General features: G+C 42.3%; 2 protein-coding genes across 9 annotated transcripts in view; both read left to right on the top strand.

Moving 5' to 3' along the window:
* LOC119484800 (complement C3-like) overlaps positions 1–10,485 on the top strand; it is a 74,154-nt gene extending 63,669 nt beyond the window's left edge. For 2 of the 5 annotated variants that reach the window (XM_037763888.1, XM_037763887.1), the window contains exons 40-43: positions 3,689–3,781; positions 3,911–3,994; positions 4,757–4,901; positions 5,147–5,288. In XM_037763888.1, coding sequence (XP_037619816.1) covers positions 3,689–3,781; positions 3,911–3,994; positions 4,757–4,901; positions 5,147–5,288 — 464 coding nt within the window. Of the gene's footprint in view, positions 1–3,688; positions 3,782–3,910; positions 3,995–4,756; positions 4,902–5,146; positions 5,429–10,354 lie in introns of those variants that run through there. The other 3 variants (XM_037763893.1, XM_037763891.1, XM_037763886.1) reach the window with 2 other exon arrangements.
* LOC119484804 (complement C3-like) overlaps positions 1–26,844 on the top strand; it is an 85,814-nt gene that overhangs the window by 33,065 nt on the left and 25,905 nt on the right. For 3 of the 4 annotated variants that reach the window (XM_037763899.1, XM_037763903.1, XM_037763901.1), the window contains exons 1-16: positions 10,889–10,974; positions 12,435–12,630; positions 12,777–12,939; positions 13,171–13,265; positions 13,645–13,733; positions 14,748–14,830; positions 14,938–15,025; positions 15,222–15,324; positions 16,497–16,617; positions 16,766–16,881; positions 17,741–17,887; positions 18,585–18,684; positions 18,808–18,902; positions 19,009–19,191; positions 19,337–19,492; positions 19,684–19,813. In XM_037763899.1, coding sequence (XP_037619827.1) covers positions 10,904–10,974; positions 12,435–12,630; positions 12,777–12,939; positions 13,171–13,265; positions 13,645–13,733; positions 14,748–14,830; positions 14,938–15,025; positions 15,222–15,324; positions 16,497–16,617; positions 16,766–16,881; positions 17,741–17,887; positions 18,585–18,684; positions 18,808–18,902; positions 19,009–19,191; positions 19,337–19,492; positions 19,684–19,813 — 1,936 coding nt within the window. In that variant the 5' untranslated portion in view covers positions 10,889–10,903. Of the gene's footprint in view, positions 1–10,888; positions 10,975–12,434; positions 12,631–12,776; positions 12,940–13,170; positions 13,266–13,644; positions 13,734–14,747; positions 14,831–14,937; positions 15,026–15,221; positions 15,325–16,496; positions 16,618–16,765; positions 16,882–17,740; positions 17,888–18,584; positions 18,685–18,807; positions 18,903–19,008; positions 19,192–19,336; positions 19,493–19,683; positions 19,814–26,844 lie in introns of those variants that run through there. The other variant, XM_037763900.1, reaches the window with a different exon arrangement.

Raw genomic sequence — 26,844 nt, 5'->3', positions numbered from 1 at the left:
CTGTTGAAACTACACAAACAGTTTGGACATGCTTCAGCCGACAGACTGAAAAAACTACTGGCCTGTTCAGGTAATGATGATGATGAATGCACCACAATTCTCCAGGAAATTGTAAACAAATGTGAAACATGCATCAGATATAGGAAACCAAAGCAAAAGCCGGCAGTAGGTTTGCCTGTGGCCTCAACCTACAATGAAACTGTAGCTGTGGACTTACATGAGCTAGAGACAGGAGTGTGGTACCTGCACGCTATTGACCACTTCACACGCTTCAGTGCAGGGAGCATTGTCACCACTAAGAAACCCAGGGAGATTGTGAAACACTTTATTCATTGCTGGATAAGTGTTCATGGTCCTCCACGCAGACAGTTCAGTGACAATGGGGGGGAATTCAACAACGAAGAAATGAGAAACATGGCTGAAAGCTTCAACACTGAAGTGAAGACAACTGCAGCTTATAGCCCATGGAGCAATGGGCTTTTGGAAAGGCATAATCAAACCCTCACTGAAATCCTGTTGAAAGTGAAAAGAGACAATGGATGTGACTGGAAGACAGCCCTAGACTGGGCATTAATGGCAAAAAACTCTATGCACAATGTGCACGGCTATAGTCCTTACCAGCTGGTGTTCGGACAGAACCCAAATCTGCCTTCAATTCTCACTGATAAGCCACCAGCTCTAGAGGGTACTAACATGAATACCTGGCTAGCCCAGCACAACGCAGCATTACATGCTGCAAGAAGAGCATTTACAGAAGCTGAATGCTCTGAGAGGATCCGAAGAGCACTTCGTAAACAACTGCGGCCCATTGATGACCGATACGAGACAGGCGACAAAGTGTACTACAAATGGATGGATTGTACAGAATGGAAAGGTCCAGGTGTGGTCATCGGCCAAGATGGTGTGGGGATATTTGTGAGGCATGGAGGCACCTATGTTTGCGTACATCACTCCAGGCTTCGAAAGATAGATGGCTCACAAGCAGGGCCGGGAGAAATGGACAATCAGCTCGAAGTGACTGAAAATCATATCGCCTCAACAGAATCTGGGCCAAATGAGAATAACTATGACACTGAAAATGAAAGTGAAGAAGAGATGCCTACAAATGAATCTCTTGATGCTGAGGATAACAGTGAGCTCCCTCACACACCAATACAGCCTGAAGGGGGTAATCATGGTCAATCTGACGCCTCACAGACACACTCAATCTCGACTTGTGAAGGAATTAGGCTGAAAATTGGACAGTTAGTTACATACGTAGATAGTGGAAGTGGCCAAGCACACACTGCAAAAATCCTCAGCCGCGCAGGAAAAGCCACTGGAATATACAAAAACTGGTACAATTTGCAGTACACTGAGCCTGAAGAAATTTCTGGCACAACAGGGTCAGTTGACCTAGGACAAGTAGAAGATCTTCAGGTGCTTCCATCTGAGCATGCTCAGTTATGCGCTGACTGCCATGAAGATGACATACTTATTGTGAATGATGATGCCTTCATGTCTGCCAAACACGCTGAACTCAGCAACTCAAAGAATGAAGTGTTTGAGGAGGTGACAGACGAAGGCCAGAAATGTATCTCTACGAGGTGGGTGTGCACACTCAAGGAGACACCTGATGGTGTTGTACCTAAAGCTAGATTAGTTACAAGGGGCTTTGAAGAAATGAACACTCAGGAGCTCCCAAAAGACTCACCTACATGCGCCTCAGAGTCTCTGAAAATGATCATGGCTGTAATATGTCAAAAGAAATGGCAGCTGAACTCCATGGACATTAAAGCAGCCTTTTTACAGGGTAAAGAGTTAACCCGTAATGTCTACATCCGTCCTCCTCAAGAAGCTAAGAGCACAGGAACTCTATGGAAGTTGAAGAAGTGTGTTTATGGATTAGCAGATGCTTCTTTGTATTGGTACAACAGAGTGAAAGACACCATGCAGCAGTTGGGAGCTACTGTGTCACGAGTTGATCCAGCAGTGTTCTACTGGCTGGATGACTCCTGCAATGCGATGGGAGTTCTTGCCTGTCATGTCGATGATTTCATCTGGGGTGGTTCAGAAACGTTCTCCACAGCAGTCATCCCTCACTTGAAAGCTGCTTTCCAAGTTGGACGTGAAGAACACAATAGCTTCAGCTACATTGGAATGGAGGTTCACTCATTGGAGGATGAGATACAGGTGCAACAAAGTATGTACATAAAGAATCTGCAACCCATTCCTGTGGACCCCACCAGAGCCACACAGCGAGAGGCTCCTCTAACAGACAATGAAACTGACATGCTAAAGTCAAAGATTGGACAAATATTGTGGGTAGCAAGACAGAGTAGACCCGACATAATGTGTGACATATCCATCTTGGCATCCAGTACAAAGAATGCTACTGTTCAGACTCTGCACTGTGCAAACAAACTTATCAGAAAACTGAAATCAGAAGAGGTGACCTTGAGGTTTCAGCACTTGGGAAAAGACAGCTCCCTTAAACTGGTGGTGTTCAGTGATTCCTCAATGGGAAACCTTCCAGACGGAGGCACTCAAGGCGGACACCTGGTCATGCTGATGGGAGAGAATGGAAGATTCTCACCTATATGCTGGCAGTCAAATAGGGTCAGGAGAGTTGTCCGAAGTACTTTAGCAGGAGAAACTTTGGCACTTGCAGATGGCATCGACAGTGCAGTTTTCTTAGCTACTCTCTACTCAGAAGTTACCACAGATGATGGCACACATAACAATTTGCCCATTGTGTGTGTAACAGATAATCACTCTCTTCTTGATGCTGTTAAGTCCACCAAATCAGTCACCGAAAAGAGACTCCGACTCAAAATTAGCAGTGTCAAGGAGCTCATCCACTCAGGGACTATCCAGCAGATCATGTGGTCAGCTACCAAGGAGCAGCTTGCTGACTGCTTGACTAAGAAGGGGACATCAGCACTTGTTCTACTGAGGGCTCTCAGTGAAGGTGTATGCCGACTTAAAGGCTAAATGGACTATACAACAAAAAACCTTTCTACCCTCAAACTGTTGTCGTTAAAGTTGCAGCTTTAAACCTGTGTATATGTTGAAGGTTTTAAATAACAGTAATGTTTGTTTTTTGTGACTGTTTTTATTTAAAGAAAAAGGGGAGTTTGTCAAGTGCTTGGTTACCTACTACGCAAGTGTTACCTACTGCGCATGTGTTAAGGGTATCACTTTAGGATTTGTCGATGTGCTGGCTGTGGCCGCTGTTGTTGATGTCGAGCTCAAGTTTGAGTAAAGTCTAACTATGCAAAGTTGTCGTTGGAGTTATTGATCTAACAAAACTGACCTAATTTCTCTACTGTAAACACAAAAACACAACACGACTTACAACATACAACTGTTTTCTCTCTCGCTGAGTTGTACTCCTTGTGATGGTGTGGTATACCACCAGTAAAGTGTTACATTTCAGATCTGGTGAAGGAGATGGTTGTGGAATTTGGTTTATAGTAACTCACCAGATTATAACGTAATATTAGAATGTTCTGTCAGCGGCAACAAGCACCTGCAGGATCCTGTAGGATCAGAGCAGCAGTCGCTAAAGAATAACTCGCGAACATATTTAAATTGTGACTAAGAAACAGCTGCACTCATCCATCAACTCATCCACACACACCCACATGTGCTTATTTAATCAAGTCATTAGTTGTCTATTCACTTTGTGCCAATTGTGTATTTCCAGAGAACTGCAGTATGCAGAAGAAGGACAAAGTCAACAATGATCAGCGCACAGCTAAGGTCTGTGAGAGTACACAGATCAACAACATAGACTTTGGTAAGAGAGTGTAAATGCACTGCATTTATGTAGCACTTTAATCCCCAAAATGTATGTGTTTGTGTGAGTAAGAGATTGAGAGAATCGGTGAGCAAGGGAGCTAACAATCTGCAACTTGTCTGTCCTCAGCGTACAAAGTGAGACTGGAAGAGTTTACAGACGGCTTGTCCACTGACATTTACACAGTGCTGGTCCTGGAAGTCATCAAAGAAGGTGGGTGTTTATCTTTGAACTGCCTAAAACGCACTACCCCCTGATGTTTCTAAGTTGCCTTAAAGGTGAAGGTGACATAACAATTTGTCTTGTCCGCCTCTTTCTGACATTTCATGGGCACATTGAATCTCAATGCTGTTTCCAGTCAGACAGAAAAATGATTGATTGATGACTGATGAATGGTCATTTAAAGGAAAAGTTCAACATCTGCAGAAATGTGCTTATTTGCTTTCTTGCAGAGAGTTAGATGAGTGAGAAGACTGGTACCACTCACATGTTTGTAGGCCAAGTATAAAGCTACCACTAGCAGCCAGCCAAATTAGCTTACCAGCAGACACTCCAGGAAGTTACTGGTCCTAGCCAAGTACAATAGTCCAGTACACCCCCTTAAAAGGTGAATTGTCATTTTTACGCTTATTTTTTTTTGTACAGATTGTACAAACAAAATTGGAGGTGCTGGTAGGTGTATTTTGTTACCTTTGGACAAAGCGAGGCTAACTGTTTCCAGTCTTCATGCTAAGTTCAGTTAGCTGGTTGTTGGCTGCATATTTACTATACATTCATGAGAGTGGTATCAATAACGGACGTCAATCTAACCCTCGGCAAGAAAGTAAACAAGCGTATTTCCCAAAATGTCCAACTATTGGCATGATTCCACTGTGGCACTGGGAGTATGTGAGAATACAGCACTAATATTTTGTACTGCACCTTTAGCTATGCATTTAATCCTTACCTTTTCTCTGTTCTATATTTTAATTACAGGAATCTTTGATGTGAGTCCTCTGAATAAATCGCGCACATTCCTCAGTCATCCGCACTGCAGGGAATCTTTAGATCTGGGGACAGGCAAAACCTACCTTATCATGGGCTCATCCAAAGATATTCAGAGAGATGACGAACATCAATCGTAAGTTTGTTCTTTGTGTGAAAGTCAATGTGTGTGGTGGGTGCCTTTAAAGGATTTTTACTGTTTCACTGCTTTCTGTTACTAAATCAAGTTACTCTTTCTTGTACTCTAGTTTTACGTTACTGTTGATAGAGTCATTAAATGTACAGAAGGAGGGAGGAGGCTTGTGTTTTGTTATGTTCCAGCGGGTTACAGATGGCTGGTCAAATGAAGAACCAATGTGTGTTTCACTTTGCTCTCCTCAGATACCAGTATGTACTCGGTGAGAGAACCTGGATCGAGTACTGGCCCATAGAGGCAGAGTGTCAAACTGAGGAACACCAACCTACCTGTTTGGGCATTGAGGAGATGGTCCAGCGGTACCAACTCTTTGGATGTCAGCAGTAGTGAAACGAAGGAAAAAGAAATAAAGTGTCAAATTGTTTTTATTTTGCATTGTTCTTATTATGTAAAACGTTCACTGCTTTGGGATATGAGGGCTTACAATGTTGCACTATATTGATTAAAATGTAATTGTCTCAATCTCATTCTCTGTGTTTTATTCATTAACATTTGGTGAATGTTTGATTACTATTATGTTGGTTGCTGTAGAGTAAACTTTGAGAAGTTCAACTAGAGGTAGAAGTTTAACCCCCTGAGACCCGTGGGATCGTGGGCAATCCTGACCGACTTTACAGTCTTTCAGAGGCTGTAGCAGGTTCAGTTTTAGAGCTAGAAGGTACAGATATCATATGAAACTAAAAAACCTAAGGAATCCATTGGTACCAACCATGTGATGCTAGCATGTTGGGGGAGGAGGCTCAGTAACTCTCCAAAATTGGCATGGCCATTTTCAAAGGAGTTCTTTGACCTCTGACCTCAAGATATGTGAATGTAAATGGGTTCTATGGGTACCCACGAGTCTCCCCTTTACAGACATGCCCACTTTATGATAATCACATGCAGTTTGGGACAAAAACATGCAGTTTTTTGCATGCAGTATAAATGTGTTATTTTTGCCTATTCCAAAATGGTATTTGAATATTTCTGCATACTGGGGTCCCTAAACAGTCTTGGAATTACATAAATTGGATATGTCTGTAAGGCTGAGACTCTTGTGGATCAAATGAGCCCAACTGTATTAATGTTTGATGATGTTAGTCCTCATAGTAGCCATTTCATATAGTGAAACCATTTTTTTAAAACTTGACCTCACCGTATAAAATGTCCTGTGGTGACCTCTAGGGTAATCACAGTCTCATGAAACTTTACAGCCACAAACTAGAGACCTAGAGAATTCAGAGGATGGATGTCTTTCCTAGCTTTATTGACAATAAGGAAGTTTCTGAGCCGTTTCCAGAACAGAAGTGCTCGCCATCCGATCGTAGAAAAATCCAATTCATGCAGAAATCTCAAAATGTCAAGAGTTTTTCATACCAAATGTGGTATGGTGTTCCTCAAGGTCTTGGTGTCTTAATGTTGTATTTTGGAGGGATTTTTGGTCATTTTAATCAAATCTGCTGTTGAAACTCCCAAAAAAACCCTGCTAGATACTTTGCCCATGCAGAAATTACTCAACCCGACTTTCACCCGACTAGTTGTCTGTGTGCATGTTCAATATGTTTGTTTATGTTTACACTGATTCAGCAGTCTCAGAATAAGAAGTATAAGTGACTCAAACAAGAAGAAAACAAAGGCGTTACATTAGAAAACATTAAAAGCTGTTTATCTATAATTTTTCAGTGACCTGTTCATTCGACTGTATGCTGAGAAGTTAGTCAACCATGTAAATGTGGTCCGGGCCCAACAGCAAGGCCGCAACTTAAGATACTAGTTACATTTAACTATGAATGATTTTACTTGGAGCCGACAACAGTCCTAGGAAATACTTAGAGCCTAGGACTATGATAGATTCAGGTTCTTTTAAAATCAGGTGAGCGGAGTTAAAAACCAGACAGAAGTCTATAGTCAAATTAAAACCAGATTCATTATAATTAAAATAACATGGGTCTAAATGAATGATCAATTTAAAGGCTAAAATGAATAAAATGCTACTAGCAGCAAGGTTAAAACCCTATAAAAAGTCCAGTCCAATCCAGCGATCCAGTGTATTCCAGTCCGGCTCTTTAATCCAGTCCATTCTAGCGGTCCAGTTCAGTGGCTCACCGTGTCCGTGTTTTGGCTCCTCCCGTACTCCTACCACACCGTCTTCGTCCGAAGCTGTGAAATAACAGAGACACCAGGACCAGTAGTGTGTTCCTCACTGCTTGGCTATCACCAACTCCAGCTACGAGCTTTCCTGGCCTGTCTCAGTGTGTCCGCCACTCAAATGTACCAAAGAGTACTTACTATTTCTCTGGGCGGCAGGAGACCAACTGCCGACCAACTGTCCAAGTGGAGCTGCGTTGACGGACACGGTCTGCTGCATGACGTCACACAGGAACTCGCTGGTCACTGGGCTGGTAGGTAGTAGTCTTCAGGAGAGCCGTTGGTAGGTAGTAGTCTTCAGAAGAGCCGTTGGTAGGTAGTAGTCTTCAGGAGAGCCGTTGGTAGGTAGTAGTCTTCAGGAGAGCCGTTGGTAGGTAGTAGTCGTCAGGAGAGCCGTTGGTAGGTAGTAGTCTTCAGGAGAGCCGTTGGTAGGTAGTAGTCTTCAGGAGAGCCGTTGGTAGGTAGTTCAGTCAGGACCACTTTAGTCAAAGACACTTATTACATTTGCAGTAATATATACATTATATTTGGCGGTATGGCTCTGCTCTGGGACCTCCCTGCCCATCCACGCGCATGTGTGGATCCACGAGCCTACGTGGTAGCATGAGGCAAGGAGAGCACTCCTCCTTGCCCTTCCATGTGCACACATGGAAAGCCAAAGGCAGGGAGAGCAGCAGCAAAGACCCCCCTGGGTGCAGAACAGAGCCGGCATCAATGACAACAGAATTGACATTGATTAAGTCATAAACAGTTAGGGGTGGGCGACACATCGAATATAGTCGATGTATCGCGGCTTATCCCCCGCGCGGTACAGAAAATGACTACAACGCGAACATCGAACACAAATGTCATGTAATGTTTCCAAGCCATCCCTTTTGTATGAAAGATTAAAATTGTTCCAAAGAACCACTAATGAATATCAACAGAAGGTTTTAATGCAGACATATGCTGCAGGGACTACAAGAATCATAATATTGGTGTGATTGTATGCATCAAAGGTTAAATTGAGCATTTATGCAGTGCTTAGAAGATATTTGAAAATATTGCGATATATATCGTGTATGCGATATAGCCTAAAATATCGCGATATTATTCCTTGGCCATACCGCCCAGCCCTAGAAACAGTATTAAAAGGAGGTGGTGGGGTGGAGGTGGGTTGCGAGCGGCTTGTAGAGGAAGCAGCAACGGTAGGCCGGCTGAAGCAGCTTAAATAAGGCGCCCTGTATGAAATTTACCAATGAATGCATAGAGAGGAATCAGCTGATCCGTCAGCTGATGCATCAGCTGATTGGGCTGGCTTAAGATCAGCTGTATCAGCCGATAGCAGTTGTATGAGCAGAGCTTGACATCATGGCCTGCCTGAACTAATGCTACACTTGATTAGTCGTCAGGAGAGCCGTTGGTAGGTAGTAGTCTTCAGGAGAGCCGTTGATAGGTAGTAGTCGTCAGGAGAGCCGTTGGTAGGTAGTAGTCTTCAGGAGAGCCGTTGGTAGGTAGTAGTCTTCAGGAGAGCCGTTGGTAGATAGTAGTCGTCAGGAGAGCCGTTGGTAGGTAGTAGTCTTCAGGAGAGCCGTTGGTAGGTAGTAATCGTCAGGAGAGCCGTTGGTAGGTAGTAGTCTTCAGGAGAGCAGTTGGTAGGTAGTAGTCGTCAGGAGAGCCGTTGGAAGATAGTTGTCTTCAGGAGAGCCGTTGGTAGGTAGTAGTCTTCAGGAGAGCCGTTGGTAGGTAGTAGTCTTCAGGAGAGCCGTTGGTAGGTAGTAGCCTTCAGGAGAGCCGTTGGTAGGTAGTAGTCTTCAGGAGAGCCGTTGGTAGGGAGTAGCCTTCAGGAGAGCCGTTGGTAGGTAGTAGTTGTCAGGAGAGCCGTTGGTAGGTAGTAGTCTTCAGGAGAGCAGTTGGTAGGTAGTAGCCTTCAGGAGAGCAGTTGGTAGGTAGTTGTCGTCAGGAGAGCCGTTGGTAGGTAGTAGACTTCAGGAGAGCCGTTGGTAGGTTGTAGCCGTCAGGAGAGCCGTTGGTAGGTAGTAGCCTTCAGGAGAGCCGTTGGTAGGTAGTAGTCTTCAGGAGAGCCGTTGGTAGGTAGTAGTTGTCAGGAGAGCCGTTGGTAGGTAGTAGTTGTCAGGAGAGCCGTTGGTAGGTAGTAGCCTTCAGGAGAGCCGTTGGTAGGTAGTAGTCTTCAGGAGAGCCGTTGGTAGGTAGTAGTTGTCAGGAGAGCCGTTGGTAGGTAGTAGCCTTCAGGAGAGCCGTTGGTAGGTAGTAGTCAGTATACTTATACGTTTGTAACTTTTTACAGGTATAAATCTACCGGGCCGGTATCCCATACGCCCTGGCATATGCGCGCTCGCGTATGGCCAGAGTCTCTCCTCCTCTGCCTGCTTGCCTTCACTCACACAGCATTCTCGCTGTATCGCTCCACCTCCACACGTTCATGCGCGCTCACTGCACACTGCAGAAGAGTTAGTAGCTCTGATAATATCTAGTGAATGTACAGTTGACGTTTTTGCAGAAATAACTGCTGCAGCTCCTCCAGACCAACAGAGGTGCCCGTGTCTTGTGAAGTGACGGGGCTCCACAACGAGAAACGTTATCGTCTCTGACTGGGTGCAGGTGTCTCCATGCAGGTGCAGTTGGGAGGCTGAAGCAGGAAAAGCCAACACTAGGATTAGCAGTGATTCATGGAGAGACCTTCGTCTGGTCAGCTAACATTACTGCCAAGCAGGGGTAATATAGAGTGATATTGTGGTTTTAGCTGACGTGTGTCATCTCACTGTTTTGAGTGATGCTCGTTCATGTCTATTTAGAGCGAGCACAAGCGCGAACCCGACGCTGACTTTCGTTGACTTAACAGTCACAGGTGTTGCTGTTAACAAGCATTTCTGATTCTTACAAACAGTCCTTTTAAAAGGTGAATTGTCATTTTTAAGCTTATTTTTTTTGTACAGATTATACAAACAAAATTGGAGGTGCTGGTAGGTGTATTTTGTTACCTTTGGAAAAAGCCAGGCTAACTGTTTCCAGTCTTCATGCTAAGCTAAGTTAGCTGGTTGTTGGCTGCATATTTACTATACATTCATGAGAGTGGTATCAATAACGGGCGTCAATCTAACCCTCGGCAAGAAAGTGAACAAGCGTATTTCCCAAAATGTCCAACTATTGGCATGATTCCACTGTGGCACTGAGAGTATGTGAGAATACAGCACAAATATTTTGTACTGCACCTTTAGCTATGCATTTAATCCTTACTTTTTCTCTGTTTTATATTTTAATTACAGGAAATTTTGATGTGGGTCCTCCGAATAAACTGCGCACATTCCTCAGTTATCCGCACTGCAGGGAATCTTTAGATCTGGGGACAGGCAAAACCTACCTTATCATGGGCTCATCCTGAGCAAGCGTGAGCCCGACGCTGACTTTCGTTGACTTAACGACAACAGGTGTCGCTGTTAACAAGCAATTCTGAATGTTACAAATAGTCCCTTTTAAAAGGTCGGTGCACCTACAACACAACATGCAGGGATAAAACATGCAAAATAATTTAGAATAAAAACAACTATAAAACATGCAAAATAGAATAAAAACAACCAGAAAAAACATGCAGCATGAACAAGGCATTTTTGACCCTGTCATGTAAACCCCTCATTGATTTTCTGTTGTTTATCTTTTTCCTCAAATCAGAGCTTATCGGAATTCAACGGTTTCTCAACTGTTGCTGGGAAATCATGTGTTTGTTTGTGGGGTGCAAGAGGAGGGGTGAGAGTGGATAAAAAGAGGGTGCTGCACAGCGACAGACTACATTGACAGCGGATCAGGATCAGTCGAGGATGACTCTGCTGTGGCTGCTGGCCTCTGTGGCCTTTGTCTCCCTGACTTCTCTAGCTGATGGAGCTGCATTGTAAGTAGACCAGCCTATACCTTTACCCCCTGTGCTTGAATTAATTGACAAAAGAAAACAGAGCTAAAATATACAGTTTGTTTGTTCATCTTCATAATATTCACATTGTTATTGGTTAAACTGTAATGGGAGCAACAACAATACTTGAGGTCCTCTGCATTTATATTACATTTAAAAAGTGTATGGATACAAATATTGTTTGTCTTACATAATGAGGGGCTGTAGTCCAGTTTGCACTTTGTGTCACAAGGTAATGTGGTGTTTCAAATGATGCCAGTAAATTGGCCTATATTTTGTTCAGAGTTTGCACAACGATGCATTACGCCAGACAGAGCAAGAGTCTAGAGCCATGATGAAGTGTTTTGTTGATCCAGTGCTGGATCTTCATCAAGGTAATCAATAGATTACTCATTGTGTGTCCATGATGGAGCTCATGATCCTGAGAGCACATAGGGCGGGGCAAGATAAACCTGAGGGGTCAGAAGACAAAAATAACATTTCTGATGCACAAAATTAGGTTTATTTTTCAGACTTCTGCTTTTGAAATACTGAGAAGGTCCCCCTCTTCGAGCACACAAAAATCTCACCAAAAATAAGTCACATTCATGCCGTCGGTAAGGCCGATACCTGACGAGAGGTAACAAGCACATTCATTTTAAAGAGTCATACACAAAAAAAAGTTTGGGAATCACTTCTCTAAGAGATCCACTCTTAAAACCCTTGGACAAATAAACACATAAACCTGTAAATCACGTGTTTAAACAGTGATAACCCTCCATTTTCACCAGACGTAAGCCTGTGGGGAGATCATGCGTTTGATCGTGTGTATGAGTGGACCTGTCTGTCTGTCCACGGCTAATCTTGTATACTACTGGACCCATCAGCCTATTATTTTTTTGTGCTCATTTATGGCTTTGTGCTCAAGGACCTCTTGTAGTTGCGGTGATTCACAATTTGAAAAAGCTATTTCATTGACTATTTTATACCATGATTGAAGGCATTTCCGGCAAACGGCTAGGCTAAAAACAAACCTTATCTTAGTTTGTTGCCGGCCACATTTTGACCTTTGTCGTAGCTGAAAAACTGACATCCACAGAAATGTTTGGTCTCATTTTGAACCGGAGTATCTGCAGATTAATTCCATACCCGATATGTTATGATCCACTAAAGTTAGGCACGATACACAATGAATAAATCCCTGTTTTGGTTATGTTCGCCGCCATCTTGACCGTAAGGGAACCGGGAGGGACAATAGTGAGATCCAACTTCTTTGTTTAGGAGGGGAGAGGGAGACACACCTGGCGGAGATCTGCACTCTACTGAGTGTACTTTTTACGACATGTGTGTCTTATAGTGCCTTAAATGCATAAAAAAACATGTTTGTCAGTACCTAAACAGCATGTGGTTCTTTCTGCACAGTGACTACACATTAATCTTCCTCTCTCATCGCTGCTCTGCAGGCAGGTGATGTCTGCCCCCAACTTGTTGAGGGTAGGAACAGCAGAAAACATCTTTGTGGAGTGTCAAGACTGCTCCGGTGCAAACATCCCTGTCAAAATCAGCGTGAGGAACCATCCAACCAAAAACAAAAGGCTGGCATTCACATCTGTGACACTTACCAGTGAAAACAACTTCCAGGCGCTCGGACAAATAACGGTAAATGAAATACTGTCGCTGTATATGTTACTGTTACTTGGCTTCATTTTCTAACACGGCCACAAAGAATCTAGAAATTAATCCAGATGTAGGTTACCCCTCCCTGCTCCTCATGCGCTGCTCGTGTCTCTTCATACTGGTTTCAGATCTCTGCTGGAGACTTCAGCAAGGATCCCAACATGAAGCAGTATGTGTACCTGCAAGCTCAGTTCCCTGACCGACTGCTGGAGAAAGTGGTCTTAGTGTCCTTCCAGTCCGGGTACATCTTCATCCAGACTGACAAGACTCTCTACACCCCCAACAGCAAAGGTGAGTTGTTTTTTTTACATCAGTGCTGAAAAACACGCCTAATGTCTTTACATGGCTTTTTTTCCAAATTGAATGATTGTACTGTAAATTACAGTAAATGAACCCTTCCCTACACACAAGTGGAAATGGCCTAAAGTCAAAAAAGTTGTTTAACAGTCACATGACTCAAAATAGATACACCTTCCTTCAACCTTCAGCAGCAAAATTAACCTCTTCCCTTCTCTGTGTCAGTTCATTACAGGATGTTTGCACTGACGCCCCGTATGGAGCCAGTAGAGAGAGATGACGAAACCCAACCTGAAGCTTCTATTGCCATCGAGATTGTGGTATTGTATTTTACTTTTGATAAGTACAGAATTTAATGTAATATTATACAATCAGCTGTGACTGGGAGCAGGAAGCCTCTTGATGAGGTGATATCACAAATGCTTAACAGTAGATAAGTTTGCTGCAAAAGACCAAAATAACCAAAACACATCCACTGAACCTTGTGTCTGTTTTGTGTCTAGTAACACCTGTCCTACCACTTACTGTTAAAACAAATGCATGCCTCCCTCTAGTGGTTGAGTTGCACATTGAAGACAGTCTCTTCTTTCTTGGATTGTAGATAAAGGACATACATAAAATGTAGCATGGATTTAATAAATTAATCTGTAAACTGGCACTGCTCTCTGTTAATGATTGTTCAATATTGTTTATTTTTAGACCCCTGAAGGCATCATTTTACCAATTGATGCAGTCTCTTTTAAATCAGGGATGCACACTGGATATTTTCAACTCGCTGAAATTGTCAGGTTAGTATTTTATCTTATCTAAATAAAATTATCCACATTGTATCTCTATACATTTTGTTGTTTAGTGAAATTGCATTTCAACATGAGTAACGTGAATTCAATTCAAAATATGAATATCTTGAATCTTTTAAGATTATGCATAGGCTATTTTACCATGTTTATGTTGTGTTTTCTACAATTAATTTCCATGTTTGTAATTTAGTGTTTGGACAACAACTTAAAAAAAATAATAGCCTACAGTGTATGAAGTGTGGAAACCCTTACAAAAAAGAAGTTTGTTCAAGTGTGCTATTACTATGCTTATTTTAAACTTAAAAAAGATAGTATGCTTTCAGTTTATGTACTTATCAGAGATATACTTCACAAAATTATACTTAAGAATCCTTAGCTTATACAGACAGTAGTATAGAAATATACTTGGCAAGTATACAGAAAAGTCCAAGTATACTTGGAAATACTGAAAAGTATACAGAAAAGTGTATATATATATATATATATATATATATATATATACACATTATGCTAAGCTAAGCTAACTGGCTGCTGGCTCTACCTTCATATTTAGCATGCAGACATGAGAGTGGCAATAATCTTCTCATCTAAACTAAATGTTAAACTATTCCTTAAAGTTGTAGGGCAATTTATCTATTAAGATTTAAATATGAATTATAAATGGACAGACAAAACATAAATGCATTTAATCCCTATGAACTATGAACTAAAACCAATCAGCCTAAAAGACATAAAACAAAGGTACTGCATCCGTTCTATCTAATGCAAAGCCAACCTGAAACCTTTAAACCTTTTCTTCTAAACTTCAGAGTTTCTGTAGTTCTCTATAAATGTTAAGTTCTTTGCAGCAGATCATTTGTGTAGGCCTATATCTCAATTTGTGTGACATAATAACTTCACGCAGTCCAAAGTCTAATTCCTGTTACCTTCAGTTTCTAAATTAATATATACAGTATATATTTTTTTGTTTGATTATTGAAATATGTGTTTGTGTGTGTTTAGTCCCGGACTGTGGAAGGTGGTGACGAAGTTCCACAGCAACCCACAGCAGAGCTTTTCTGCAGAGTTCGAGGTCAAAGAATATGGTGAGTCCTTCATTATCTTTACTTTTATTTAAATGTTATATAAACCTACAACATTCACTTATTCTTTACTGGCTTGGACACAGAATAAAATGTTTTCAATTTTCCAGTGCTGCCCAGTTTTGAGGTTAAACTAACGCCTGTGAGCCCCTTCTTCTACATGGACAGTGACGCCCTCACCGTCAACATCAAAGCTACGTAAGTGAAGGTTCTGTGTCTTTAAAGACCAGGTTTTATAGGTAGATTGATTGGAGGAGAAAATAAAGAGAGTTGTTCAGAAGTTGTGTTGGGGCTCTTGCTATTTTAGTTTGTTAGCCATTTGTTGTTTGTTTGTTTTTAATTGTCCTGTTTTGCTTCATTGTGGCTTAAACATGTCTCCCTCTTGTGGATTTAGGTATCTGTTTGGTGAAGAGGTGGATGGGACGGCCTACGTGGTGTTTGGGGTTATGCAAGACGGTCAAAAGAGGAGCTTTCCAGGTTCTCTTCAGAGAGTACAGGTGAACACATTCTTACAGTTTTATATGTTTTGTAAAACTTATCTTTCAGAGGCTGTGGCAGGTTCAGTTTTAGAGCTAGAAGGTACAGATATATAAAACTAGAAAACCTAAGGAATCCATTGGTACCAACCATGTCATGGTAGCATGTTGGGGTAGGAGGCTCAGTAATGCTCCAAAGTTAGGCTAAATTTTGGCATAGCGTTTTTCAAAGGGGTCCCTTGACCTCTGACCTCAAGATATGTGAATGTAAATGGGTTCTCTGGGTACCCACGACTCTCCCCTTTACAGACATGCCCACTTTATGATAATCACATGCAGTTTGGGGCAAGAACCAAACATTTATTTTTGCCTATTCTAAAATGATGTGCTTCACTATTTCTGCCTACTGGGGTCCCTAAACAGTCCTGGAATTACATAAATTGGGTATCACTGTAAAGCTGAGACTCTTGTGGATCCAACGAGCCCAACTGTATTCATGTGTGATGATGTTAGTCCCCATAGTAGCCATCTCATTGTAGTGAGACCATTTTTTAAAACTTGACCTCACTGTATAAAATGACCTGTGGTGACCTCTAGGATAATCACAGTCTCATGAAACTTTACAGCCACAAAAGTGCAATTCTTGAAGAAATCTCAAAATGTCAAACGTTTTTGATACCAAATTACAGCATGGCTTTTTCTATGGTGTTCCTCAAGGTCTTGGTGTCTTAATGTGGTATTTTGGAGGGATTATTTATCATTTTCATCAATTCTCAAGTGGTAACATTTTTTTAAATTTAGCACTAAATCTGTGTAACAAATGGTATGGACAAACTTCATGGGAATGGCCATCATAATGTTCTAAGCCCTTGTAGACTTTCACAATTTTATTTTAATTAATTAATTCATGTTGATATCTGGTTTATGACTAGAACAACTTGACACACAGTGCTGAACTGCATCTCAGATTTATCTTCAGGTTCCCAGCTTTCAGATGATGTACACCACTTCTATGTGACATCTACTGTTGACCTGCTATCTCCCCCTAAAAACCCCCTGTAGCCCACTAAAACAGACAAAAACAGGTCTACTGTGGTTCTCAGAGGACAGTAGTAAAGTACCTGAATCACTAACTGTGTCACTGTACCACTATACTGTATTTCAAGATGCATTATTATATTATGTCTCATTAGGTCCAGAGAGGTAGTGGAGAGGTCACACTGAAGAGAGAGCACATCACACAGACCTTCCCAAACATTGACGACCTGGTGGGGAATTCCATATTTGTAGCTGTCAGTGTGCTGACGGAGAGCGGTAAGAAAGGAAGACTGTGTGTTTGGGCCTGCTCAGTATATTTGAAAAAAGAAAATAAAGAAAGTTTTTCTGGATTGTGAACAGATTAAAAAACAAACTCTTTTAAGTTTGTGTGTGAATGTGTTTGTGTTTCTGCATCAACTCACAGGTAGTGAAATGGTGGAGGCAGAGTTGAGAAATATCCAGATTGTCACATCACCTTACACCATCAACTTCAAGAAAACGCCCAAATATTTCAAACCAGGAATGTCCTTCGATGTTGCGGTCAGTACACTTGTTTACATTTACATAAACTGACAGCATATGTATGGCTTATGGCTTGGTACTTCCTGGCAACAAACAAAACATGTTCTCAGACGTAGAGGGGGATTATAAGAGGAAATTTATTTAAAAACAAACATTATGTTCGTACTACAATTTGTGGGGTGAATATATGAAATGTTATAGATGAAGAAATTTAGCAAAGTAAAATTATAAATCCATTCAAGAAGATGTATAAAATGTTTTTGAGAGGTACAGGGATGAGGAAGGGGCCTTGTCTCTCTCAGGACTGTGAAGCTCATTGTTGATGTTGTTGTTATTGTTTTTTTATATTAAGATGATTATTTATGTGTATATGTGATAAACATTAAGTTCATTGGTAAAGTTATAGAAAGGAGTAGGACCATATATAAGTGTTTACTTATTTTTAACCTATATTGATTTATTTAATTTATTTAGAATTTACTGTATATGTTTACTGTTATTTTATTGGTTATTCTTATTATTTGTTACATGTTCGAAATAAATCAATCTAATAAAATGGCTATATTTCTAAATCCTTCACTGAAAACATTTCATAACTGAAATATAGTTACTCTTTGAAAACACAAATGGCAGTATGTCCTAAATATAAAAGTCACATAATGTTTATTACGATATAAAGGCAGATATGTGAGATTCCAGAGAAAAAGAGAAATTCATCCATCAACAGTTTGGGTCGCCATAAACTACCTGAGTCTTAAACTTTGTGCACAGCACTAAAAACTAATCTAATAACATGAGTTTGACCTTAATAAGGTGTATTTTAATAAGGCAGTTGGACGTTTTCTGATTGTTCAGCTGTTTGTGTCTCTGATGGCAGATTGAAGTTGTGAATCCTGACGGCACTCCGGCACAAGGTGTTACAGTGGTGGTCGATCCAGGACAGGTGCAGGACAAGACTGCAGCCAATGGCATGGCGAGGCTTACCTTCTCTGCAGTGGCAGGGGAACCAACACTGACAATCACCGTAAGTCTCTGAAATCTTTTACCCTTTTTGCATTATAGCCCAAATGGCCACTTAAACCTCCATTAATCATCTATCCATTATCTGTAACCGATTATCCTATTCGGGGTCCAGTGGGGGGGGGCTTGAGCCGATCCCAGCTGACATTGGGCGAAGGCGGGGTACACCCTGGACAGGTCGCCAGACTATCACAGGGCTGACACATAGAGACAGACAACCATTCACGCTCACATTCACACCTACGGCCAATTTAGAGTCAACAATTAAACTAACCTGCTTGTCTTTGGACTGTGGGAGGAAACCGGTGAACCCGGAGAAAACCCACGCTTAACTCCACACAGAAGCCGGATTCAAACCCGCTTGCTGTGAGGCGACAGTGCTAACCACTGCACCACCGTTCAGCCCCTACATTAATCAACATTTTTGATATTCACTTGAAGAGGTGAAATCAAGCAGAGCTATCACCCAGCTCCTTGTTTTGGTTCTGCTGCTCACACATTTACTGTACAGTATGTGAATGGTGAACTTCATCCTGTCAGTGTTATGTCTTTTGGTCATTCTATTTAGCAATTTTATATTGCTAGGCAAAACTATGGCAGGCAAAGCCTCAATAAGTTAAGATAGGATAGACATAGGACTTTTCAAGTATTATTTATTAAACTGTGTGTGTATGCTTACCTGTGTGTGTCTTTAATTGCAGGCAAAGACCAATGATCCTCGTTTATCACCTGACAGGCAAGCATCAGCCAGCATGTCTGCTCTCCCATATACCACTACAAGCAACAACTACATCCACATAGGTAAGTTACATCTTGAAATGACATCAGATGATTAAAAACAAAGGTGGTGGCAGTGGCAAAGTATGCACCATGCGCTAAATCTTTTCTGTGATCAGCACTCATCACAACATGTCACATTTGCAGATTTGGATGCAGCTGAGCTGGACCTAGGACACAACCTGAAAATCAACCTCAACCTCAACAGGCAGGAAACACATGACACTGACATCACATACCTGGTGAGAGGTGTTTTACACCTGTGCTTGTGTGCACATATGTAACTCTTTTTGTTGCGTCCCACGACTCATGTGTGATACGTGCTGATGTATAAATCTGTGTCCCTAGATCCTGAGCAGAGGTCAGCTGGTGAAAAGTGGACGTTTCAGGACAAGAGGTCTAGTACCGAGACTTCTCATTACCAAAGAAATGCTGCCATCATTCCGCATCGTAGCCTACTACCATACAAATGGCAATGAATTGGTATCAGACTCTGTTTGGGTGGATGTCAAGGACTCCTGCATGGGCTCGGTGAGTCATAAAGCACAGATGTAACGAAAAGGCAAACAAGACACCCATGCACAACCTGATAAAGTTATTTGTATACTTCTCTGATATGTTTTTATGTATGAAACAAATTCAAAACTGCACGTCTCATTCACTGATTCACATTTAGCTGAGGCTGGAATCATCGAGACCCGCTCCATCCTATGAGCCTCGCAGGATATTTGGTCTGAAGGTCACAGGAGATCCAGAGGCCACAGTGGGATTGGTGGCAGTTGACAAAGGCGTCTACGTCCTAAACAACAAGCACCGCCTCACCCAGAAAAAGGTAATTTCTTTATTTCATAATTATCTTTGAGAATATTTGAAATGGCTTAAATTCAAAAAGCTATGTATAAAAAGAATTCACACGTTAATTGTCAATTTTGTTAGCTTTTGGATTCAAATAATATCCGGTGTAAGTTTGTCCTGCAGCAAATACATTGCATGAGTAAATGTGTCTCATTCCTACCTGCTCAGGTGTGGGACATTGTCGAGAAGCACGACACAGGCTGCACACCAGGTGGAGGGAAGGACGGTATGGGTGTGTTCTACGATGCCGGGCTGTTGTTTGAGTCCAACACGGCTTCTGGTACTCCCTACAGACTAGGTGACGCTACTTTACCCTCCCCTTCTCTGAACATGCCTCTCTTTAGTGTAAATCTTTTTATTAAATTTTTCAAAGTACATAGAGTCAAAACAACATACCAAACAACATAAGGTGCACAGCATATCAAACAAGTACATAAGTAACTAAAATACTAAAAAAACAAACATAAAAAAAAAAAAAAAGATTGTAAATACAACTAAGATACACTACTAAAATAACATACATTTATACATCCATACTTGTGTGAATGTGGAGTGTGTGTGTGTGTGTGTGTGTGTGTGTGTGTGTGTGTGTACGTGTGGGGGGGAGGGAGGGGGGAATCAGGGGAACCTACATCTGCTGTTTAGATACATATTAATGTTCAAAGTAAACACATAACACTTTCTATCCATTGAGAATGCGTCGGTGGATTGTTGGATTTCCACTGTAATAGTATTAGCCTTCGCGCTAGCAGTGAGGAAAAAGCCAATGCATCAGCTTGAACCAATGACAGTGAGACTTCTGGAGGAGCTACCCCAAATATCGCAATTGTTGGGTCTGGCTGTATTGATCCGTTCAATTGCAAACCGCCAAACTTTATCTGAAATATCAGCTCCAAAGTCTTTACCCCATTGTTCCCTGAGATGGTTCAGTGAAGGCGATGTGTTGAGTCTGGAAATCTCAAGCCTTGGGCCAAGAACGGCAGAGATCCCAGCTCAATATTCTTCAATGTTCAATTTTAATGGTGTCAGAAAGTCAACACAGGTTACTCAAATGAATCACATGATGCTGTACAAGTATTTTGCAAGAAGCAGAGTTTTCATCGTGTTTAATATCAACAGACACAAACACAACCAAAACCCGAGCAGGTCCGGACACGTCTGTCCGGACGCAACTGCTCGCGGTCTCTACATCATAACCTTATATACTTGGAACAAAGAACTCACCCCTCTTTTCCTGTCATCGTAAATTGTAGTATTCCTCAATTCTACTGGTCTCTGTCTTACTAATCAGCATATACCCTCTGCCATACATATGACCTTGGTACCTCCTCTGCCAGATTCCCTGTTTTGGGCCCCCTGCAGCTGCGAGGTTGCTTGGAATTTACATGACATCACTAGAGCTGTGAGTTACAGTGGCCAGTGTGAGTATTACAGCACTGGGGTCAATACAGTAGCACTATGATTGTATGCTGTTTCAGTAGTAAACACAGGGTTATAGGATTAATACTTTTATCATTGTTTATCACATTTTTATATAGCTAAAAAGGGATTACTTCTACATTTCCTCCCTTTGGGACTGTAAAGTCCCACATAATAAAACACTATGTGTAAGTGTAAGCATGCAACATCATACGTCAATTGGGTTAAAAACACAACTGAGGGTACTTAGCACCTTGCCAAGGTTTATGTAGTTACTTTAAGAAAAATATATAAATCACACATTGAATATATGAATATATCGTATAAGAATAAAATGTGAATAATTATCTAAGTTACTCAAACAGTGCATTGTGAAAGGGATGTTGCGCGTGAAAAGCAAACAGTGATACACACATGATTACAGTGTAAATGGTATAAAGTCTCTTGGTCAGTGAGGGGGACATTTACGTTTATGTCTCCATCGCCTCCTCTTCTTTTTGGCGGGGGTTACTTTAGTGTCCTGTGCAGCTTGTGTCAATGACAAGCTGTGGAATTTGGGGATCATCCAGTGATCTAGAGTCCATGATGGGCCGAATGAGTTCTCGTGCCACGGCTGATCCCGGCAGATAGTGTCTGAGGGCGGGGGGCCTCCGCAATACCATTTCCATCCAATACTATAGCAACCATGTATGGAGATAAAGGGTTCGAGTCATTTGGGTCTGGGGCAGTATTTTCCAGGGGGCGGGGCTGTCAACAGATGCAGTGCGGGTAACTGGCACATGTGTAGGACATGCGTTGGGACAGGAATATGACTGACGTATGGGAATTGTGTCGAGGTAAGCTACTTCCCACGTCATAACGCCATGTACAGTGTTTACAGTAACTCATTTCTATCATAAGGAGTCCAGGGATCAAATGGAACAATTTTCTTTGGCTTAGTACTTGACCTGGTGCGGGTACATTACTTCTATTATCACATAAATGGGGGCTCCAAATCAGTGGCGGGAAGTCTAAGAGTTCAGTCTGAACTGTCGACTACTTACAGCAACTCCCACTCATTTCCTATAACCTACGAGCATTAGCTCCTGACATGGTGTATCTCAGGCGTCGGTAATGTGCCAACACTGTCTCTGTTCTGAATACTTCTGCTGTTAACTGAGCTATCTCTACTGTCGACTCAGCTATGGTGGTCTCCTGGGTCTGAATCTGCCTGCGGAGTACGCTGTTGGCAGTTTCCTGAAACTTAACGGTGTCTGTGAGGACTCTGTTGTCAGTCGTCAGTTTCATAACCTCAAAGGTCAAGTTAGTCATTCGTTGGTAATTTCTTTTTCTAGTGTATCTACTCTTGTCGTACTTCATCTGTCTAGCGCGTAGGGTATGCACTATACCTCGTAATGGGTATTTCAGCTGGTATTTCAGCCTTCTGTATTTGTTGGCGGGCAGGTTGCATAGGGCAATTTGGAGCGTTTTGCGGGTAATAGTTTGGGGCCAGGCTTCATCAACGTCAAGAGCCTCAAGAAGCTTGATGATGTCCTCAGATGCAAAGGGTGATTCCTCTGGAGGCGGGGTCGTCACGTCCCTCTCTCGGTTGTCGGTTGGACGAGATGATGACACCGGCTGAGAAGTTGACGGCTGCGGTTCAGCTGGGCTGTGGTCCTCGTCCTCGTCGCCTTCAGATGAGAAGCCGTGCACTGACACCATGTCCAGCGGCCAGCACTCATAGCCTGAGTTGTCCGAGCTCCCCGACTGGACAGAATATGTGGGATTCTGACCAGGCGGTCTGTTGGGAGGAGTTGAGCATTCCTGGGCCTCTAGGTACTGCCAGGATGGTTCTCCGTCAACTTTGACTGCTGTAGGTGACGTCAGGAGGACCACTTTAAAGTATACCGGATCACCTGGTATCATCAGGGTCTCTCTTTCCTTTTTCTTCTCCTTCTCCTCCTCCTGTAATGATACCACCTGAGCATAGATACTCCTTTGCACATTAGTCATTTGTTTCATGTAGAGTTTCATATTTATCATAAAAACATCCAATGAGGGGCCTTTGGCATGTATGTTATACAGGCGTAAGCATGGGTCGACCCGTAAGCAGTTTATGCAGCGTAAGCTTGAGGTCTTATGCGCAGACCCTCTGTTTGCCATTAGTGCAAGCGTTAGTGTATCTACCCAATTTAACTCCGTGCACATGCATATTGTTAGTAGCTTGCTTTTCAGCACATCATTCGCTCTCTTCAACCATTCCATCAACCATTCCTTGACTTTGGAGGTAACTTAATCTTTGTTTTACTCCAAGTTTTTGTAACATTGTTTTTTACTGTTCCCGTTGTCTGAGCTGATTTTGTCATGTTCTGGCTGTGCCAGCCTCTGGTTATTTACTTTTGTGATTTTGGATTTGGTGTCTTCTATATTATTCCGGTGTTTCCTGTTTTATTTTGGTAATTCACTCCCCCTGTGTCTTGTCTGGTTTTACTTCCCTCCTTTGTTTGTTTTCCCGCCTTTTGTTGATTGTCTGCCCCGCCCTGATTTGTTTCACCTGTGTGTAATCATGTCTTGTATTTAAGCCTGTGTGTTCCCCTCTGCCCTTGTCGGTTCATTTGTCTCCCCAGCCCCGTCTACCTTGTCCTCCGTGTTCCTTGTTTCCTCCTGCTCTGGTCCTAGTGTTCCTCCTGCCCGTGTTTCTCGTATCTTCTGGTTTGTAGCTTCGTTTTGTTCTCAGTTTGGTTTTTTGGTGTGTTTTCATTTGTACTTTGTGGTTTCTTTGTACTTTGTTCCCCTCCCTGTTTTGTGGTTTTGGATCTGTTCAGCTTTATTAAAGCTCGCTTTTATTTGAAAACTACCTGTCCTGCCTGTTACTCTGCGATTGGGTCAACTTGGTAAACTCACCATACGACAGATTTATACCAAATCTAGGAATTATCTCTGCACAAGAACTTTGTTACAGTGTCGGCATCTTTATATCTGGCTGGTATTTCTTCTACCTATCTACTGAACCTGTCTTTCACTACTGACATGTATCTATTGCCTCCTACAGGTTTGATTATATCTACAAAAATACTTTGTCAGGTGTTGGAATGATCCTTTAGGAGTGGGTATGTGTCCTGCTGGAGTGGTAATACCTCGTCTCATGTTACTTTTTAAGCATATTTTGCATCTGCTGATGACTGCATCGACAATTTGTAGAAATTTAGAGCCCAGCAATTTAGAGCCCAGACATTTTATTTAATTCTATTTTGATTTTCCTCATTACTCATTACTTTGATTTTCCTCATTACTCATTACTTCCCCCCTTGTCAAATGGGCAAACCCATGTGCATCCTGAATCATAAGGTGCAAGAGAATAAAGGGCTCTAATAAGAGGCCTTCATGATTTCTACACAGGTCTTTCACATCAGTCGACGCCCCCCTTGACACCCAAAGATCCCTTTCGGTCGGCGAGACAGTGTTTTGTAGGTCGCGTAGATCAGTTTCCGTGACCTTGTCTTCAAGGCAGCATTCAAACACGGGATTCTTTTTCCTGGTGCCGATGTTATGTAGGATTAGAATAGATGTGGGGAAGGCCAAAGCCACTGCTTGGGCAGTTACATCGGTTTTGTTAATACATTTGGTAATAACTTATTCTCTTCATGAGTCTTTTCTGTGTGCCGCACATTTTACGATTACAATTTGTAACGATTTCATCATGGCCAGTAAAAGGAACTGGATTTGTGTATGGTGTTGAATAGGCGAGCCATCTGTTTTAATGAACTCACAACTTTTCCACACTGCTCTAAACAAATAGCATACTCCATGGGCGTATGCCGAGTCAGTGTATATATCAACTTTTTTACCTGCCTCAAGGGTGTAGGCTTGAGTTAGAGCTTTTAGTTCTGCTAACTGAGCTAAGCATGGTCGATCACATGGGGTGCTTTCTAGCATATGGCAATTGTCGGATGTCATTTGAACTATAGAGTAGTGTCCTGTCCATCTCTGTAACAGGATCCATCTACAAACAGAACCATATCAGGTGATTGTAATGGGGTAGACTGTTGGTCCTGTCTTAGTTTGTGTCACCTCTGTGTATCCACAAACGTTTTTTCAGCATCTGTTACCCTATCTTGAGCTAATATTAGGGAATTAAGAGTGGTTAGGGGTGCACAGTCATCTGCTATGAGTATCGGGGCTATTATGCAGTCCAGTGCTGCCTGTTTAGCAGCTTCATCTGCCAAATTATTTCCTTTAGCTAGCAAAGAGTTGGTCTTTTGATGTGCGTGACATTTGATTATTGCTGGAGCAGTTGGGAGATGCAGAGCTTCCAAAAGATGAGAAATGGCTTCTCCATGCGTTACCGGAGTGCCGTCTGCTCTGAGGAATCATCACTGTTTCCAAATGTTAGCATGAACATGACAAACTCCGTAAGCGTAGGCAGAGTCTGTATAAACTTTAAGACGTTAACCAGCGGTCAAGGTACAGGCGGCTGCAAGAGCTTTGATTTCTAATTGAGCAGAGCAGGGCTGATCAACCTGGCGGGACTGCAATGTGGTAAAGGTACCATCTTGGTCATTCAATTACACTACGCCGTACCCTGTGTGGGTTCTGGTCGCGTCACGAAAACATGAGCCATCTACAAACAATGTGAGATTGGCTGGGATCGGCTGATTATGAAGGTCTTTTTGTGCTCGCATAAATTTCTCTGTTGTTTGTACACAATCGTGTGGTGTACCATCTACTGGCAAAACCATCTTTGTTGCGGGGTTTACTGTTACATCGGTGGTGGCGAGCTCTGGGACAGAGAGCATTATCTCATATCCGGTGCGTCTAGCTTGCGTCAAAACAAATCGAATACTTGTGAATAGTGCATGTAATTGATGTGACGTATACAGAACCACTGCGTGTCCCATAGTGAGTGACGAGGCTTTTTGGTACGCAAATGCAGCTGCTGCCAGTCCCTGGTAGCAGGGTGGCAAACCAGTTTCAATGTTATCAAGTTTAGTGCTGTAGTACGCTAATGGCTGTTTGCCTGTTGGTGTATTTTGCATTAGTACAGCACATGCGTATCCAGCTCTCTCTGTTACGTAGAGGCGGAAAGGCTTTGTGTAATCTGGGTTTCCCAGTGCCGGTGCAGTTTGCATGTCATTTTCCAACGCTTGAAAGGCTCCCAGAGCCTCTTCCGTCCATGTGAGATGGGCAGAGTTATTTATTTGGCCAGCTGCTTTTATTAAAGCTCTTAAAGGTGTAGTTTTTATCGCATATCCAGGGCCTGCTAAACCCAGTCATTCCCAAAAAGGACAACATTTGTCCTACAATGTTTGGTTGTGGAGCCTTTGTTATAGTTTCCACTTGTGATATCGAAATGTGCCTTTTTTCCCCACTTAGTTGTCTGCCAAGATATTCTACCGTCTGCTGGCAGAATTGAAGTTTATCCCTACTTACTTTATGTCCTCCTTCTGCCAGTGTAGTTAGCACTGCGATGGAGTCAGTCTCACATTGAGCTTTTGAGTGGCTGCATATTAACAAATCATCAGCGTATTGTAAGATGGTACTTGGGACATCTAGATTTTGAAGGTCCTGCATCAACACGCGGTTGAACAATGTGGGGCTTTTACAGAAGCCTTGTGGTAGTCTTGTGTATGTGTATTGTTGTCCTTCGTACGTGAAGACAAACAGGTGCCTTGAGTCTGGGTGTACTGGTACGCTGAAAAAAGCAGAGCAGAGGATTTATAATAGCATTAATTGCTCTTAGATCATGTACCAATCGGTAATCTTTGGAATGTGGTTTCTTTATAGGAAAGATTGGGGTATTGCACGGACTATTGGTTCTAACCAATACTCTTGCTTTTACCAACCCCTCAATGGTAGGTCGTATCCCTGCAATGGCATGTGGTAAAAGTGGATACTGCTTTTGGCAGGGCAACTTGGTCCCTGTTTTTATCT

The sequence above is a fragment of the Sebastes umbrosus genome, chromosome 3 (assembly GCF_015220745.1).
Source record: "Sebastes umbrosus isolate fSebUmb1 chromosome 3, fSebUmb1.pri, whole genome shotgun sequence".
NCBI classification, from domain to species: domain Eukaryota; kingdom Metazoa; phylum Chordata; class Actinopteri; order Perciformes; family Sebastidae; genus Sebastes; species Sebastes umbrosus.
Note: the sequence above shows the minus strand (reverse complement) of the source record. Positions and strands in the feature narration are given on the sequence as shown.